Raw genomic sequence first — 20,681 nt, 5'->3', positions numbered from 1 at the left:
CTATTTTTAACTTTTTGAGGAACTCTATATTGTTTCCCAGAGTGGCTGCACCAGTTTGCATTCTCACCAACAATACAACAGGTTTCTCTGTTGTTCACATAAAAGGAACTGTGTTAAATAGTCCTTTATTAATATGGTGATGAGATATGGGAGGAGGGGAAGTATTCTGTATCCTTACAATCAGGTCTCAGTCCTTTAATGAGCCTGTGCCTCTGTACCTCACAAGTGTTGATAGTTTTTTTCTCACCACCACCCCCAACCTTAGGTGGGACAGCATGGCTAAAGTGAGCAGGAGTTGGGTATATTGTGTCTTCCAGGTCATTAGTCTCTGATAATATCCCAGCAGATTATGCTCTGGTTAACTAGTTAGCTCTGAAGCCATGCCTTGTTAAGAACAGAGTGCTAACAGTGTTTCAAAATGGTTCGTTTCTTCTCCCCTTGCTGGAAGCAGAAGGATTTTTCGTCAGTATCTACTGTAGGAGCATCAATTTATTATGCTCCTGAGGGTAAATTTCACAATATTTTGGAAGGTCCCCTGTGACTAGTTCGTCTTAGAATTTTTAACTTCCATTTGACCATACTGAGCATCCAGCAATTCATCCGTTACAACTCAGGTTTTCCCACCTCAGCACTGTTTCCTGCAGCTGTTTCCCTTGTGATTCTCTGCTGTGGTAAGCCAGAACTTTCTATATATGCTTGTTGGCCTCTCCAGTCATGGAGACAACAGTTTGCCCTGTGTCTCCCCTCTCTTGCAGATCCAAAAATAGTTGATTTTTAGTCTGTTACTTGTTATTAGGATGGAGTGGCAACTTCTAAGCTTCTAACATGCAATATTGTACTAAGGAGTCTGTAAATAGTATTTTATTTGTTATTTTTTTAATTTAAGTATCATTGACACACAATATTACATCACTTTCAAGTATACAATATAATTTGTTTGTGCATTATTCTATGCTTATCACAAGTATAGTTACTGTCTATTACCATAAAAGATTATGTATTCCTTATACTGTACTTTTCATCCCTAGAACATATTTATTGCATAACTTGAAATCTATACCTCCCAATCCTCTTCACCCATTTCACCCATTCCCCCTACTCCCCTACCCTCTGGCAACCACCAGTTTGTTCTTTGTAGAAATATAATGTGTATATTGAGCTTATGTACTGCAGGCTTGATTAAATACTAGTGCAATCTAAGAGGGTATTTTTTGAGAGTCTTTCATATTTTCTAGACAGACCATCATGTCATCTCAAGTTGGAGCAATTTTATTTCTTCCTTTCTGATCTGCCTGCCTTGATTTTTTTCTTCTTTCTTGCCAGTTGTACTGACTAGAATTTCCACCACTGTGTTCAGTAGCCATGATGAGAATGAACAGCCTTTATTTTTCCTGATCTTACAGGAAAAGCTTTCAGTCTTTCACCAATTAGTAAAATGTCATTTGTAGGCTTTTTGTAAAAGCTTTAAAATTTGAAGGTTTCTGACTCTATTCCAAGTTTTTCTCAGAGTTGCTATCATGAATGAATATTTATATGCTTTTATACATAAATTATGTGATCTATTTTTTTGTCTGTATGGTAGATTATATTGGTTGACCTCTTTACATATAGAACCAGTCTTACATTTTTAGAATAAACTCCATTGGATTATATCATATATTTTTTTATTCTTTTTATATTACTCAAATATGTTTGCTAACATTTTGGTAAGAATTTTTACATATATAGTCGTAAGAGATACTAATCTGCAGGTTTATTTTACTCCATCTGTATTTACTTATCAAGGTATATTAGCTTCATAAAAAGTAGTAAATAAAGTGTTCCCTCTTCTCTGGAAGAGTTTATGTAGAATTTATATTAATTTCTCTTTGAACACTTTGTAAAATGTACCAGTGAAACCATATGGCCTGGAGATTTATTTCTCTAGAGTTTTTTCACTGTAGATTCAATTTCCCTAAAAGTTATAAAGCTGTTCAAATTATGTTATATTTGATTGACTGTGGCATTTTGTGCTTTTCACAGATTTCCCCCATTTCATCTATGTTTATTTCATCTATGTTCATATGTTTTATGTAGAGCTTTCCTAGTATCTTCTTATTATGCTATGTTTTTGTCTTCATTGTTTATACTAATATATTTATTTCATTCATATGTTAGTAATTTGCCTTATTTTTCTGTCTCAGTCTTGCTTAACTTATTTAAGTTTTATTGATTATTTCATAAATTTAGCTTTTTGTTTCATTGGGGTTTTTTCTGTTATTTTGGCATATGCAAATTTCTGCTCTTTATGATTTCATTGTTTATCTGATTTGGGGTTTATTTTGCTCTATACAGTCCTTAAGGTGAGAGCTTATATTGATCTGAGACTTTACCTTCTTTTAATGTAAGTATTAGAAACACTGTTTTATGTCGTCCCACCAATTCTAATATGTTGTCTCTTCATTTTTAATCAATGCAGTATTTTTTTTTCATTTCCTTTTAGACTTCTTTGCTCCATTGGTAATCTAGAAATTTATAAACTTGGTTTAGTTTCAAAGTGTATGCGAGTTTTCCTGCTATCAATAACAATTTCTAATTTGATTCTGTTATGGTCAGAAAACACATTGTATGATTTCAATTATTTTAAACTTGTTGATGTTTATTTTTATGGTTTTGGATATGGTCTCTCGTGGTAAATATTCAATGAGCACTGGAGGAGAATGTAGATTGTTTGGTCAGGTGGACTATTGTATGTCAATTAGATCTTGATAATGGATGGTGTCTTTTGAGTTTTTCTATATCGTTATTGATTTTTCATCTAGTTCTTTTATCACAATATCTAAAAAAGAACTTGTATCCAAAATAAACAAAGAATCCTAGGTATTTACACAAATGATTTGAAAATTTTATGCCCATGTAAAAATCTGCATATGAACATTTGTAAGATAATTGCTAAAAGTCATAATCATCCAAGATATAAATGTATAAGCAAACTGTGGTGCATCCATACAATGGAATATTATTCAGTGATAAAACAAAATGAGGTGTCAAGCCACAAAAAGACGTGGAGGAATCTTAAATGCATATTGCTAAGTATAAAAAGCCAATTTGAAAATCCTACATACCATAGGATTCCAATTTTGTGACATTTTGGAAAAAGTCAAACAGTATAGACAATAAAATGATCAGTGACTGCCAGGGAGTTGTGGGAAGAGAGGTATAGAGGAATAGATGAATCACAGCCCATTTGGAAGGCAAAAACACTATATTCCATGTTACTATAGGGATGAAATATGGAAACATACATTATGCATTTGTCATAACTCACAGAACTTCACAAAAAAAATGCTTAATATATGCAAAAAATTTTAAAACACAACATTTAGGCAGTTGGCATATCCCAGAAAATAATGCAGACTGACAAGAGAAACTAATTGCATTACAAATATAGGAACCAATCTCACTGAAGGAGCTCGAGGGAAAAGATACTAACCTAAATATAGTAGTCCCCCTTTATCCACAGGGATACATTCCATGATCCTCAATGGGTGCCTGAAATCACAGATAGTGCCAGACCCTATATATACTATGCTGTTTTCCTGTAAATACTTAACTGTGATAAAATTTAGTTTATTAATTAGGCACAGTAAGAGATTAACAGTAATTACTTACAATAAAGTACAACAATAGTAGCAGACTGTAATAAAAGTTATGTAAATGTGGTCTCCCTCTCCAAGTTTCTTATTGTACTCTATTCACCCTTCTTATAGTGATGTGAGATGACAAAATGCCTATGTAATATGATGACGTTACGTGAATTACATAGGCAGTATGACAGAGTGTTAGGCAACTAATGATCTTCCAGTAATATGTTACAAAGAGGATCATCGGCTTCCAGACTGCAGTTGATCATGGGTAACTAAAACTGTAGAAAGTAAAACTGTAGAAGGGAGGGAGTGAGGATACTACTGCACCTTTGGATCTAACTGGTGTTTGTAAGGGTAAAGGTAAAGGAACTGCGCATAAGGACTTTATTCTAGTTGATAGTTCTATCCATTGGACATTTGAGTTAGCAATTCTGATATTACTATATATGTTTGCTGATATTACTACATATGTTTACTGTATATGTTTCAACAATCGAGCAAATGGATGGTGAATGGTGGGAACCACATTTCTCATTGATAGAGTAGAAAATCACATATTTACAATGGGAGGAGGCTAGAATGATCCATGTGTTTAGAGTTGGAGACATCAGTGTGGATTCATGTTTAGTTTAATAAGATACAAATGGTTATATGTAGAAATATTTATAGATATGTGTATGTACACAGTTAGCATACACACATATTCCTTTGTTCTCTTAGCAGAAAGAGTCTGAAAGAAACAATACCTTGGTAAAAACAAACATACCTAATGCTCAGATCTTGGTTTCTAATACCATTTACCAATAAAAGGAATTTCTCCTCAGATTAATGACTGGTTCCAGGCCTAGGGCAAGAAATATACAAGATAAGCCTAGAGCACCAAAAGTAATGAATTGTTCCAGAAAGCAAACAAAAACCCACACTGATGGATGTGTGTGAAAGGAATATAGGAGCCAACTGACAAAGTTCCCAATGGCCAAAGTTTCATGCAGCAGTTTGGGCAACAAAATTATTATTATTACAACGTAAGGCATCAATATCCATGAGTCCACACTGATATAAATGGATGATTGAATAAATTAATACTGAGGGAAAAGAAAGAAACCTTTCATGTAGATTTCCAAATTATTCATGTATATGTTTTACCTCAAAGAAGGGGGCATGTGGGCTGTACACAATGACTTCCTTCCTAAGAGTACAATATGGAATGAGAAGGAAAAGAGTAACTTTACTGTAGAGAAACCTCACAAATACTTCAGATGATCAAAGTCAATAACATTCATGTATCATGATATGTTTTTGTACCTTTGATATGATGTGATGAAAATGGCACTTTACTTCTATGGTCTTCTTCCCCAAATCCCACATTCTAGTCTTATGAGAAAAATATCAGAAAACTTGAGTAATGGGGCACACTACAAAATACCTGACCAATACTTCTCAAAACTGTCAAGGTCATTAAAGCCAAGGAAAGTCTGGAAAGCTATCACAGCCAAGAGGAACATCAAAAGACTTGAAAACTAAATATTATAGTAGGGTAATCTGGATGGGATCCTGGAACAGAAAAAAGACAATGGGAAATATAAATAATGTATGGAATTTACTTATAATATACCAATATTGTTTCATTAATTCTAACAAAATGTACCATACTAATGTAAGATGTTAAAAGATAGGGGAAACTTGGAGCAAGGTATATGTGAACTCTCTATATTTTATCTTTTCAACTTTCCAGTAAATCTAAAGTTGTTTTTAAAAACTACTATTTTTAAAAAAGTTTGGTTCATTTTAGAGCCATATTCTATACAGTTTTCAAGGAATAAGTAATTCCAATCTTACATAATCGCTTCTTGAGAATAATAGAAATGTAAACATTTCCTTATTCATGTTATGAGACTACAATAATCTTGTTACCAAAACCAGAAAATAATAGGAAAAAAATGAAAAACTATAAGCTAATGTCCTGGTGACCATAGATGAAACTCTAACATCAGGAACAAGACAAGAATGTCCACCCTCACCACTTTTAAGTAATATAATACTGGAAGTCCTAGCCAGAGCAAATAGAAGAAGAAATGAAAGGCATCGAGGCTGATAAAGGAAGACATAAAACTTTCACTGTTTGCAGATGTCATATACTATGTATAGAAAACCTTAAAGACTACACCAAAGAACTGCTAGAACTGATGAATTAATTCAGTAACTCACAAGGTACAAAATTAATATACAAAAATCTGTTGGATTCCTAGACACCAATAAGGAAGTAACAGAAAGAAATTAAGAAAATAGTCCAATTTACAATTGCACCCAAAAAAGTAAGATGCTTAGGAATGAACCTAACCAAAGAGGTAAAAGGCCTGTAGTTGGAAAACTATAAAACGTTGATGGAAAAAGTTGAAGATAATACAATGGAAAAAGTATTACATGCTCATGGGTTGAGAGAAACAACAGTGTTAAAATGTCCATACCACCCAAAGTCATCTCAGATTTAATGCAATCCATTAAAATACCAGCAACGTTTTCCACCAAACCAGAACAAATAATCTTCTAATTTATATGGAATCACAAAAGATGCTGGAAAATAGCCCAAGCAGTCTTGAAATAGAAGGACAAAACTGGAGGTATCACAATCCCAGATTTTAATATATTCTACAGAACTGTAATAATCCAAACAGTATGGTTCTGGGACAAAATAGACAAATAGATCAATGGAACAGAATAGAGAGCCCAGAAGTAAACCCATGCTTTTATGGTCATTTAGTCTATGACAAAGGAGACAAGAATATACATACAATAGGTAAAATTCAGTAAAAGATGTTAAAAAAAGCTGAACAGCTATATTGAAAAGAAAGTGGACTACTTTCTTACATGACACACACAGAAATAAATTCAAAACGGATTAAAGGCCTAATTTAAGACCTGTAACCATAAAATTCCTAGAAAAAAAACATAGGCAGTAATCTCTGACATCTGCTATAGAAACATTTTTTTAGATATGTCTTCTTTGGCAAGGGAAACAAATGCAAAATTAAACTGTTGGGACTACACCAAAATAAAAAGCTTTTGCAAAGCAAAGGAAACCATCAACTAAACAAAAAGACAACCTAAGGAATGCAAGAAGATATTTATTATACATCTTACAAAGGGTTAGTACCAAAAATATATAAAGAAGCTATGCAAATGAACACCAAAAAATGAAATAATCCAGTTAAAAATGGGCAGAGAACATGAACAAACAGTTTTCCAAAGAAAGCATACAGATAGACAACAGATACATAAAAAGATACTCAACATCACTAACCATCAGAGAAATGCAAATCAAAACCACAGTGAAATACCACCTCACTCCTATCAGAATAGCTAAAATAAAAAACACAAGAATTAATAAGTGTTGGCGAAAGTAATCCTCATGCACTGTTGGTAGGAATACAAGCTGTTGTAGCCAATATGGAAAACAATATGGAGGTTCCTCAAAAAATTAAAAATAGAACTACCATATATAATCCAGTAATTTCACCACTGGATATTTGCCCAAAGAAAATTAAAACACGAATTAAAAGATATATGCACTATTTACTGCAGCATCGTTTATAATTGCCAAGATATGGAAGGAACCAGAGTGCCCATCCATAGATGAATAAAGTAGATGTGGTATATATGTGTACAATGGAATACTATTCAGCTATAAAAAGAAAGAAATCTTGTCATTTGAAACAACATAGGTGGATCTAGAAGACATAATGCTAAGTGAAATAACTCATAGAAAGACAAGTACCATATGATTTCACTCATATATGGACTTTATGAAACAAACAAAAAGAGAAAAAAAGACTCTTAAATAAAGATAATAAATTGGTGTTGCCAGATGGGTGGTGGGTGAGGAGATGGAGGCAGTGGGTGAAGGTGATTAAGATTACACTTGCCTTGGTGAGCACTGAGAAATGTATAGATTTGTTGAATCATTATATTGTACACCTGAAACTAATTTAACACCTATGTTAACTATATTGGAATTGAAGTTAAAAACAAAGAAAAAAGAGGTCTAGGTCTTTACAGTGAATTCATGACCTTCTTCATCTAATCCCAATGTATTTTTTTAGAGAAAAAGGGCCAGGTATTTATTGATTATCCATGATGTACTAGGCATTATACAATACATTATATAATTCAATGATTATATTACAATAACTCAGGTTTTGAAAACTAAGCATTAGAGAAACTAAGTAACTAACCCAGGATTACATTAATAGTAAAGAGTAGATCAGAAGCATTAAGGAAAGGAGAGGGACAATATGAGAGATTTTACATGTCTAAAAAATTACCAAATGATGCTATGTTCTGGTGCAGAGACTATACTTTGGAAGTTATTAATTTATCAGACCATGACATCATTCCACTGGTACTCTTACCTCACATTAGTCCTCACACTGTGCTCCCAATAGATGAAAAACTTAGTATACCCAAAATGTACTTGGTTCTTTTTTATCTGTGTGCTATTACCTTGTATTTCTTCTCCATCTAAACTATTGTCTTTTTCTTACCCTTGCCCCATTTTTTCCTACCTGTTGAAATATTTTCCTTTATAAAATCACTCAAATGTTACCTTTCCATGAAGACTTACCTCATATTCTCACTGAAAAGTTTAATGCTTTTATTTTGAACTTATGGTACTTTTTGTCAATTTATGTCATCACCTACTATCTTATAGTTATTTATATTTTATGTTTTATATTACATTTGCAAATTCCATTTAATGTTTTATATTACATTTGTAAATTCTCTAAGGATGTGAGTTGCATTTATCTCATAATACTTAGTGCAAGTCCTTAGTTGCTTAATATTCCTTAGCTGGAATATGCTAAGACTGTAGTACTTGTATTTTTGAAAATTATTAAATGAGATAGTGTTTGTAAAAATACCTTATTAAACAAAAGAGTTATATAAAGTGAAAGTATTTTCTTTTTGCCATGACTCTGGACATTCTATAGATGAAAAACGACATCTCAAATTTTTAAGTATTCAGAGAAACTGATGGACTTTTTTTAAAAAGTGGCAAAATAAAAGTCCAAAAAGATTAAGAGAAGGTAAGAGATACAGTCTCTCACGAATATATACTATGGTTTTTAATTATATCACATGCATACACACATGCATAACACACACAGAAAGTAGTAATCTAGATATTATAACTATTTTCTATGTACACACAATACTGATTGGTGTTTTTATGCATACATTTATTAGCACTACTATTTAGGGTGTCATCCTAGGGTAGATGATGTATTATTTGAGATATAATAGGTCTGGGCTTATTTACCAAAAAGTTATAATAAAAAGAATTAACTGAATTGTATTTGCCAATAACTTTGTGGTGAGGGGACTTAATACTAGGAATATTCTTAAAACAAGGTTCTTGGAAAATAGAGTTACATTCTTATAATTGGAAATTAAAGTCCTAGTTCCATAGGACTTGATATATTACAAATATATTGAAATACAACATTATTGTCAGGATAAATTCATGGCCATTATCCTTAGAAAAGGAAACTACTTTAACACAGATGGGATGAACTTGCTGTATAAAATTACAAAGAACAAAGGGGCGTGTGTCAGTCAAGTTCTCTGTAGACACTTAAGGTAAAGTGTAAGACACTTAAGACTCTTAAGGATAAATCCTCATAAAAAGACATTAGTGATAGACAGATGATTTACCTGATAAAGAGATCAAAATAATGGTCACAAAGATGGTCACCAAGGTCTGGAGATCAATATCTGAACAAAGTAAGAATTTCAACAGAGAGAATATACGGAGGTACCACACAGAGATCACATAGCTGAAGACTACCTAACAGTCAGTAGTGGGATTTAACAACACTAGAAGAAAAAGAAAGAATCAGCAAACTTAAAGACTGAGCAATGGAATTCATCCAATCAGAGGAGAAAAAAAATTGAAAATAGCTTAAGGTACTTGTGAGACACCATCAAGCAGACTAGTATTCACAATGTAAAGATCCCAGATGGAGAAAAAAGAAAGAAGTGGGAGGCTTATTTGAAGTACTAAGGGCTGAAAATGCCCCTAAGGAGATGGGCATCCAACCTAAGAAGCACAAGAGTTCCAAATTAGATGAATCCAAACAAACCCACTGAAAGGCACATTATAATTAAATTGTCAAAAGTTAAAAGCAGCAAGAGAATAAAACTTTTTTTTTTAATATACAAGGGATCTTTATAAGTTATCAGTAGATTTTTTCAACAGAAACTTTGCAGGCCAGACTGGAGTAACACAAAATATTCAAGTGCTGAAAGACAAAAAAAGCCTGCCAAACAAGAATCCTCTGCCCAACAGTGTTGTCCTTCGGAATTGAAATAGAAAGAGTTTTTCTTACAAGCAACAGCTGAAGAATTCAGCACTTCTATACTGGCCTTACAAGAAATATTAAAGGGATTTCTTTTAGCTGAAACAAAAGGGTAATAATTAGTAACAGGAAAACAAATAAAAGTAAATCTCACTGGTAAAAGTAAATATATTGTTGAATTTAGAATAATTTAATGTTGTAATGGTGGTGGGTTGATCACTTATACATATAATGTGAAAGTTAAAAGACAGAAGTTCTGGGGCACCTGGGTGGCTCAGTCATTTAAGCCTCCAGTTCTTTTTTTTTTTTAATTTTTTTTAATGTTTTATTTATTTTTGATCCAGAGAGAGACAGAGCATGAGAGGGGGAGGGGCAGAGAGAGAAGGAGACACAGAATCTGAAGCAAAGCCTCCAGTTCTTGATCTTAGCTCAGGTCATGATCTCATGCTGGTGAGGGCTCTGCGCTTATGTTAGGGAGCCTGCTTGGGATTCTCTCTCTCTCCTTTTCTTTCTGCCCCTCCCCTGCTCACTCTCTGTCTCTCAAAAAAAAAAAAAAAAAAAAAAAGACAGAAGTATTAAAAAAATGACTATTTAGTAACTTATTAATGGATGTACAAGTTAAAGAGATGTAAATTGTGACACTAAAAATAGAATGTAGTGCAGGGTGTACAAATGTAGAGCTTTAGAATGTTTCCAAATTTAAATTGTTATCAACATAAAATCAGCTGTTATAAATATGTTTTCTGTAAGCCTCATGGTAACCACAAAGCAAAAACCTATAGGAGACACACAAAAGATAAAGAGAAAGGAATCCAAACATACCACTACAGAAAGTTATCATATCACAAAAGAAGGGAGCAAAAGAAGAAACAAAGGTATTACAAAACAGCCAAAGAAACCAACAGAATTGCAGGCAATCCATACCTATTAGTAATTACTTTAAATGTAAATGAACTGAATTCTCCAATTAAAACATAGGGTGACTGAATGGATTAGTAAAAACAAGACCCCACTATATTCTGCCAACAGGAATCTCACTTCAGATGTAAGGACACACACAGAATGCAAGTGAAAGTATGGAAAAAGATATTTCCAGATGGAAAACAGAAGAAAGCTGAGTTAATTATGCTTATACCATAGAAAACAGACTTCAAGAAAAAGGCTATAATAAGAGACAAAAGAAGGTCATTGTATAATAATAAAGGGGTCAATCCAACGAGAGGATCCAACATTTGTTAAAACTTATGGACCCAAACATAGGAGTACCTAAATATATAAAGCAAATATTAGCAGACCCAAAGGGAAAATTAGACAACAGTGCAATAATAATAGGAGTCTTCAATACCACTACTGTAATCAATGATTAGATCACCCATACAGAAAATCAATAAGGAAATATTAGACTTAAATGACACTTTAGACCAAATGTACTTAACAGGCATTTACAGAACTCTCCTTCCAAAAGCTACAGAATACACATTCTTCTCAAACACAGTTGGTCTGTTCTTCATGATCATATATTAGAACACAGTATAAATCTTAATAAATTTAAGATTAAAATCATATCAAGCATCTTTTTTATTCATAATGGCATTAAACTAGATATCACAAGAAGAAAAATGGAAAAAGCACAAATATATGGAGATTCAACAACATGCTACTGATCAACTGATGAGTCAAAGAAAAAACCAAAACAAAACCGAGAAATACCTTGGGGGAAATGAAAATGGTAATATGGCATTCTAAAACTTGAAGCAAAAGCAATTATAAGAGGGAAGTTCATAGCAGTAAATTCCTACAACTTTAGACCTCAACTAAATTTTATACCTCAAGGAATTAAAACAAAGAAAAATTTAAGCCCATAGTTAGAAGGAAGGAAATAAAGAACAGCAGAAATAAAAGATATAGAGAATAAAGACAACAAAAATGGCAATGATATCAAAGAGCTCCTACTTTGAAAAGATAAAAGAAAAATTTGATTCACTAAAAATATAACAGTAATAAAAAGGTGACTCAACTAAATAAAATCATTTATAAAAGAGGAAATGTTATAACTGATGTTACAGAAACACAAAGATCATAAGAGACTACCGTGATCAATTGTACACCAACAAATTGGACAACCAACAAAATAAGGATAAATTCTTAGCAACATACCATGACTTAATCATTAGAAAATCTGAACAGACCAATTACTAATAGGGTGATTGAATCAGAACTTTGAAACCTTATAGTAAGTCAGTGGCCATATGGCTTCACTAGGGAATTTTATCAAACAGTTAAAGAATTAATACCAAACCTTCTCAGACTCTTCCAAAAATAGAAGAGTAAAGGACATTTCCAAATTCATTTTATAAGAGAAGCATTACCCTGATATCAAAACCAGAGAAGAAAATTACAAGAAAAGAAAACTACAGATCACTATTCCTAATGAACATAGATGCAAAAATCTTCAACAAAATATTAGCAAAATGAGTACAACAATAAAAGGCACATGATAAAGTGATTTTTTTCCAGGGGTTGCAATGATGGTTTAACATCCATCGATCAATTGATGTGATAGACCACATGAATAAAATAGAGGATAAAAATCATATAATCCTCTGGGTACCTGGGTGGCAGAGTCGATTAAGTGTCTCACTTTGACTCAGGTCATGATCTCTTGGTTTGAGGGTTCAAGCCTCGTGTTGGTCTCTGTGCTGACAGCTCAGAACCTAGAGCCTGCTTTGGAGTCTGTCTACCTCTCTCTCTCTGCCCCTCCCCTGCTCGCACTCTGTCTCTCTCTCTCAACAATAAATATTTTTAAAAATTTTAATAAAAGAAATAATAGAATCTTCTCAAGAGATGCAGAAAAAGCATTTGACAAAATGTAACATCCATTCATGATGGAAACTCTGAACAACAGGGATATAGAGGAAATGTACCTGAATATAATAATGTGACAGGCCCACAGCTAACATCATACTAAATGGTGAAAAACTGAAAGCTTTCCATCTAAGATCTGGAACAAGACAAGGATGCCTACTTCTCCACTTTAATTCAACAAAAAAATGAAGTCCTAACCAGAGCAATTAGAAAGGGAAAAAAATGTCACCCAAGTCAGAAAAGAAGTAAAACTGTCTATTTGCAGAAGACATGCTATTATATGTAATAAATTCTAAAGGCTACACCAAAAAAAAGTGTTAAAACTAAGAAACAAATTAGTAAAGTTGCAGGCTACAAAATCAATGTATATAAATCAGTTGCATTTCTATACACTAACAAACTATTAGAAAGAGAAATTAAGAAAACAATCTCATTTACAATTGCATCAAAAAGAATAAGATACCTAGGAATGAAATTAACAAAGAAGGTGAAAGTCCTATACACTGAAAACCACAAGATATTGATGAAGGAAATCGAAGAAAATAAGTGGAAAGATATTTCATGGTCATGGATTGAAATACTTAATATTGTTATAATCTGCATATCCCCACAAAAATCTACATATTCAGTGAAATTCCTATAAAAATTCCAGTGGCGGGGCGCCTGGGTGGCTCAGTCAGTTAAGTGTCCAGCTTCAGTTCAGGTCATGATCTCACAGTTTGTGGGTTTGAGCCCCTCATCGGGCTCTGTGCTGACAGCTAGCTCAGAGCCTGGAGTCTGCTTCAGATTCTGTATCTCCCTCTCTCTCTGACCCTCCCCTGCTCACACTGTCTCTCTCTGTCTCTCAAAAATAAATAAAAACATTTTTTAAAAATTCCAGTGGCATCTTTTACAGAAATAGAACAATCATTCTTAATGGAAACACAGAAGATATTGAAATATTGAAAGCATCTTGAGAAATGTGAACAAAATTAGTCATCACACTTCCTGATCAACTGTACTACAAAGCTATAATAATCAAAACAATATATCAAAAGCATAAAAACAGATGCAGATCAGCTGAACAAAATAGAGTACCCATAAAAAAAAAAACAACCCAGGCATATACAGTCAATTAATTTAGGACAAAGGAGCCTAGAAAACACAATGGGATAGTATTGTATATATAGGATATTATCTTTAATAAATGGTGGGAAAACTGCTCAGATACGTGAAAAAGAATGAAAATAGGACCACTATCTTAAACCATACACAAAATAAACTCAATATAGATTAAAGTCTTGAATGTAAGACCTGAAATCATAAAACTCCTAGGATAAAACAGTGGATAGCTTTTATACATCATTCGTAGGCAGTGCTTTTCTGGATTTGACTCCAAAAGCAAAGGCAACAAAAGCAAAAAAAAAAAAAAAAAAAATGGGACTACATCAAACTAAAAACTTGTACAACAAAGGAAGTCATCAACAGAATGAAAAGGCAACCTATGGAATGGAAGAAAATATTCACAAGTTATATATACAATAAAAGATTAATAATATCCAAAATATATAAAGAACTCATACAACTTAGTAGAAAAAAAATCCAATTAAAAAATGGGCAGGGATGCTCAGTTGGTTAAGCATCTGACTCTTGATTTCAGCTTAGGTCATGGTCCCAGGGTTGTAAGATCGAACCCTTCATCAGGCTTCATGGAGAGCATGGAGCCTGCTTGGGATTCCCTCTCTCTTTCTCCCTCTCTATTTCTCTCTCCCACTCGTGCTTGCTCTCTCACTCTCTCCTTTTCACTCTAAAAAAAATTATTTAAAAAATGGGCAAAGGTTCTGAATAAACATTTTTCCAGATAAGATCTAAATGGCCATCAGATACATGAAAATATATATATAGGGAATTGGAAATCAAAACTACAATGCAGTACCACTTTACTCACCTGTTAGAATGGCTATTATCAAAAAAGGTGAAATAACGAGATGTGCAAAAAAGGGAACCCTTGTGTACTGTTGGTGGGAATGTTAATTGGTTCAGTCATTATGGAAAAGAGTATGGCAGTTGCTCAAAAAATTAAAAATAGAACTACCATATGATCTAGCAGTTCCATCTGGGTGTTTATCCAAAATAAAGGAAATCACTATCTTGAAAAGATGTCTACACCCTCATGTTCATTGTAGCATTGTAGCATTATTTACAGTAGCCAAGACATAGACCAACCTGTGTCTATTGACAGATAATGGATAAAGCAACTGGTATGTATATGCAATGGAATATTATTGAACCTAAAATTGAAAGGAACCCTGCAGCTTGCAACAAGATAGATGGACCTGAGTGTATTATGTCAAGGGAAATTAATCAGATGGAGAAAGACAAATAACTATATTATTTCACATATGTATGTAACCTAAAAATAACCAAACTCAGAGCACCTAGGTGGCTCATTCGGTTAAGCATCTGACTTCAGCCCAGATCATGATCTCGCAGTCTCGGTTTCGGCCCTGCATCGAGCTCTGTGCTGACAGCTCAGAGCCTGGAGCCTGCTTCAGATTCTGTGTCTCCTTCTCTCTCTCTGCCTCTCCCCTACTCACACTCTGTCTCTCTCTCTCTCTGTCTTTCAAAAATGAATAAATATTAAAATAATAATAATAACCAATGGTGGTTGCCTGAGACAGGCATTGCACAGTGGGTGAAAATGGGGGAAGCTGGTCAAAAACACAAATTTCCAATTATAAGATAAATAAATCTAAGGGATGTAATGTCAGCATGGTGACTATAGTTAATACTGCTGTATTATATATTTGAAAGTTTCTAAGAAAGCAGTTTTTAAGAATTCTCATTACAAGAAAAATTATTAGTAACTGTATAGTGATGGATGTTAACTAAACTTATTATATAATCCTTTCACTATATATACACATATCACATAATTTTTTTGTTCATCTGAAATTAATACAGTGCTATTTGTCAATTATATTTCAATTAAGAAGAATATGGAAAATTTAAATAGCTATCAACTCTTGTCTTTGTGAATAGGATATAACAGGAAAAAACCAGTAAAACATAAGACAAATTTAGGTTATTTCAGAGAGTGAAAGTAGTTAATAATCTCATTCATAGGAAGAAGTTTTGGGAAAAGATTGTTAAACTACTTAAAATCTTAGTTGTAAAATTTTAGAAATAGACTAATCTAATCCTTTTATTTTCAGATGATGAAAATTAGATGTTACCAGGTGAAAGTAACACAGCCAGTTATTGGCAGAGCATGATTCCAACTCTCATATGAAATCCAGGCCTTCAACTCTTGACTCCTGTCTTCCAGTGCTTTTCCATTGTTTATGTTTCTTACCTAACCACTTAGTTTAAAAGTGGTTTGGAAATTTACAGTAATCTTTGAAAGACCTTTCTGCTTTCAACTGCCTGTGTTTTTCAGTGGATCTGTTAGCAGCTGAGCGCTCCAAACTTTCCCCACTGCCACTCATTTGTGAGAGACCTTATTTTACTTTAAAATTTATACACTTTGCTAAGAAGCAATATAGCTCAAATGTAAGTCTCCCTCAACTCTTGAGTGCTTTTTGTGTTAGACTTTTGAAAATAAATATTACTGTGCTAGATATTTTTTAATACATTTATCTCATTGAACTCTTAGAACTGTCTGTATGAGATACAAAGAAGCTGAAGTTAGAGAAAGACAATATTCTGGCCATTCCTTTTTTGAATTGGCTAATGTATTCTGATTTTATGTTCAGTACATCTTTACAATCTAACATGCTAAACATTATTGTAAAAATCTCAGCCAGAATGCCCACTTTGTATAGCAATTTGTGAATCTCTAGCTGTAACAATTTTATTCTAAGACAGTTGTTCACATGTAAAATACAATTACTGATCTTTGCTGTTGAATGTATTTAAACCAACCATTCATTGCAATTTAGTATTCATCCAGTTTTTTTCTTTTCAGGCCTGTATGTGGAATCAGAGGTAAAACTCTCATAATTAACCTGCCAGGTAGCAAGAAAGGATCTCAGGTAAGCAACCTTGAGATTTATATGGTTTAGTGTAAAGGTTTAGCCAACTGCAAGTTAATCAGCCAAAAAGTTGGAGCATTCCATAAAGCTCCCCTATCTTCTGACACCAGTTGCAACCTAATGTATTCCCTAAGCCACCTTCAATTTCAATAATTCACTAGAAAGACTCACAGAACTCACTGAAAGATGTTATGCGGATGGATACGGTTTCTGACAGGGAAAGGATACAAATTAAAGTTAACCAAGAGCAAAAGAGAAGTACCAAATGCAGACCTTCTATTATCCTCTCCCTGTAGAGTGATGAATGCTTTACTCTTTTGGCATCAGTGTGCAGCAGCACAGGGAGGATTGCCATTCAAGGAAACTCCAAGCTTTTGGTGTTCAGAGTTTTTACTGGGGCTCATCACATTCTGCCAATATGGCTGGCCTTTAGTCTCTAGTCCCTTACAAAGGTTATGCTGACTCCTTTAGTCTCCAACATTTTCCAGAAGCAGAATACCCTAAGCCCCCATCATAAATCACATTGTTAATACTGTCTGGTGGTAAGGTTCCAAGGCAAACAAAGACACTCCTATCACAACCCAAAAACTGAGAGCAAAAGCCAAACTCTCTTGGGAAAAGGTTAATTCTTCATTACACAAGCTTCCCGTGGCCTTTGGCCAAGGTGTTCCTAATAGAAAATGATTGTATTTATCTGGCTGGGCACCTATTTTTACTATAGCATTTATATTACAGATACAACGACAGTATTGGTGTGAATATGTCTAAGATTTGGGGAAGCCATTATGGGATAAGGATAAATTTGAGAAATAGCTAATCTCTCCTCTAAAGCCATTACATACATTTTCATTTTTTTGTACTAATATACTAATTTTCTACCTTGATCTGCTACTATTTGTATCCTATGATACATTTGCAAAGAACTATTTATCATAGAAATTAGCTGTCTTTTTCAAGCCAATCATTTTTCCATTGGTATTACATTCTGAGGAGGATTTAACCCAATTTCCCAATACATATGATCATCACTATCAATATTATAATCTTACTGGCAACACCAATTTTATAACATTTCACAGTAGAGTAATAGATATAGCCTGAAATATGAGTCAGAAGATACTGGCACACTACTGGAGTCCTACCCAGATAAAACAGCCTAGTCCATTATCATATCATGTGACCAAACTGTCTCCCAGAATTATGCTACTCAGGTTTACACGCTTGTCAGGTTCCAAGAGCAGGAGTAATCTCAGCAACTTATGGCTTTGCCCTTTCTGGCATCTGTTACAACTGAGCTAAGAAACAGTATCTTCTTGTTCTGTGGATTTTGAGACACCAGTATCATATTGGATCTCTTCCATTGCATAACTCATGTATTCATTCCTTTACCTCCAGTTACCATTCCTCCTTCTCTCCATTTATACTCAGACTTTTCCTTTGAAAATCTTTGAATGAAACAGTTGATTTGGCCACTGTGCTGGTCCAAATTGCCACCAGTAATACTTATTTAGCAAGTGCCACCTGCTTAGTTCTTTTCCACTCATATCAGGTAGGGTTACGTAAGTACAGAACTAGGGAGCAATCTCACACACCAGGGAATGTAACTGCATCCATTGTCAATCCCAATTTGTCCAGATGGAGTCAGGCATAATCTACCTCATCAGGTCCTTAGGAACTCTGACATAAAGACTATAGTTTCTGCGTAAGAATCATACTGCCTCTGGCACGCACAGTTGCAGCCCTGACCGTGTCACCATAGCATCAGGTAGGAAAAAAAGGAAGTTGATCTGATATGATAAAAGAAAAAATATAGTCCTAAAGAAAAAATATAGTCTTACCAACATTGTTCCCCTACCCTCTCTCCCCCAGAAAGGTAGAGGACTATATTTAGTGGGGGACCCGCCCTTGGCCTCCCTCATGTTGAATGTAACCACACACTAATGAGAACATGTAAGCCATGCCCCTCCTTCTTTAGACAACAAATGTTTCCATTGCCCATTCAAATTTTCGTTCAAATCATTGCTCTGAATATGAAAGTGTGTACCTTGATCTAAAGAAATGTGACTCTTCAGTCATTGATACAATATTTTCTGTCCTAGCCCTCTCATGGTACACTGAGCATTTGCATCTACCATTGGGTAAACAAAACCCAGTCCCGAGTAAATGTCTATTGCTATTAGGATCATTTGTAGCCTCCAGAGACTAGCAACATCAGTCCAATTTGCTAGCTATGTGCTGGACCTCCCCCTATGGAATCTGCTGTATAGCTTTCTGCTGTCTTTTTTGTTAGCAGACAGAACCATTCTTTTTGGCATTTTGTGCCTCAGAGAGTACAAGAGGAATTTATCAAGTCAGCACATCTCTGCATTGTTGCAGCCCCCATTGTCTATTCATCTCATGGGCCCAAGTGCCACGTCAAGAGTGCATGCTGAGATATCTGCTCACGAGTTCCAATTAACTTCTCATTCTGAAAGGGGTTTTTTCTGACGGTGATTAACATATCCTACTTTAATATATCCCTTCTATTCCCAGAGTGATTTTCGTAGGCAGTGTGCCATTCAGGCATTCCTTTGATAGACCAATTTTCCATTGCCCTCTGCCTAACCATATGACCAGACTCCTGGACACTTCCTATGAGTTGTTAAAACCCAAAATAGGGGCAAACATCATGCAGTTCAGCCCATCGAGCTGATTTGTTTTTACCTTCTTCAATCAGAGTGGCGGCCTTCCAAACAGGATGCTGTCCCTTCACCTTGGAATTGCCATCCATAAACCAAGCAGCTCTTTGTTGATCAGTAGAAAGCTGTTTATAGGGCACCGTCCAAGTGGCCCAAGGGGCCATAGGATCCAGCAGCTCCTCAGGTGGTTCCGAAGTCGGCCCTAGGTGAAAAGAGGCTACCTGCTCGTGAGTACCTCCTTGCATTCTCCTGGTAGCATGATCCTATATGCACCATTTCCATTTTATTATGGAACTCTCCTGGGCATTGCCTTCCCATTAGAGCATTTCTCTAATATTACCCAAAACATTATGGATATTTCAGGTTGCAAGATAATTTTATGTTCTTCAGTCATAAGAGTAGTCTAAATTATAAATCCAATAGCAAACTAGTAAATGCCTCTCAAATGGAAATTTTCTGGTCCGAAATCCCAGCAGTTGTTTTTAGGTGGCACTCACAGATTTTTGCCATAAACCCAGTTTGCATTCCACCAGGCCCGTGGACGCTTCCTATGAGTTGGTAAAAACTCAAACACAGGAGCAGACATCATGCAGCTGAGCACATCGAGCTGTTTTGTTTTTATCTTCTTCAATTAATGGCCTCTGTTGACTCAGGCAATCTTATTGATTCCCACTTGGCATATATATAATCTATATTTCATACATATATATACACACACACACATATATACTTGGCATATATATAATCTGTATTGGTAGAAGAGTAGATGTATATGCTTTCTGTGTTGCAGTACTAGGTAGGGGAAGAATTATCTAGTCAAACATAATATTTATCCCCATAATACATTCAGGTAAAGGAGACTGACCACTTCATATAAAGTTCACTGTTCAAACATTTAATTTTCATCCCAACTTTCACTATAAATCCATCAACTGTGGTATCTCTGTATTCTTCCAATCTAACTGTACCCTCCCCCATTAGAACTTCAACAGGTTTAGAGTCACAGTACATGAGTATTGCCATATCAAGGAATTCCAATTCCAGAAAAGGATCTTCTCCCTCCCATGACCATTTTATCCATTTATGTGTATATGGTCTTGGATTTCTAAGCCTGGGTTGGAACAAGGGATTCAGACGTTTTGG

The 20,681-nt window shown here is 34.5% G+C and overlaps 1 protein-coding gene across 7 annotated transcripts in view; it reads left to right on the top strand.

Moving 5' to 3' along the window:
• GPHN (gephyrin) overlaps positions 1 to 20,681 on the top strand; it is a 608,842-nt gene that overhangs the window by 358,230 nt on the left and 229,931 nt on the right. For all 7 annotated transcript variants that reach the window (XM_029951674.1, XM_029951675.1, XM_029951680.1 and 4 more), the window contains one exon: positions 16,794 to 16,860. In XM_029951674.1, the coding sequence (XP_029807534.1) occupies positions 16,794 to 16,860 (67 nt within the window). The remainder of the gene's footprint in view (positions 1 to 16,793; positions 16,861 to 20,681) is intronic.

The sequence above is a fragment of the Suricata suricatta genome, chromosome 9 (genome assembly GCF_006229205.1).
Source record: "Suricata suricatta isolate VVHF042 chromosome 9, meerkat_22Aug2017_6uvM2_HiC, whole genome shotgun sequence".
Classification (NCBI taxonomy): Eukaryota; Metazoa; Chordata; class Mammalia; order Carnivora; family Herpestidae; genus Suricata; species Suricata suricatta.
The sequence above is the reverse complement of the archived record's forward strand: the minus strand, read 5'-3'. Positions and strand labels throughout refer to the sequence as shown.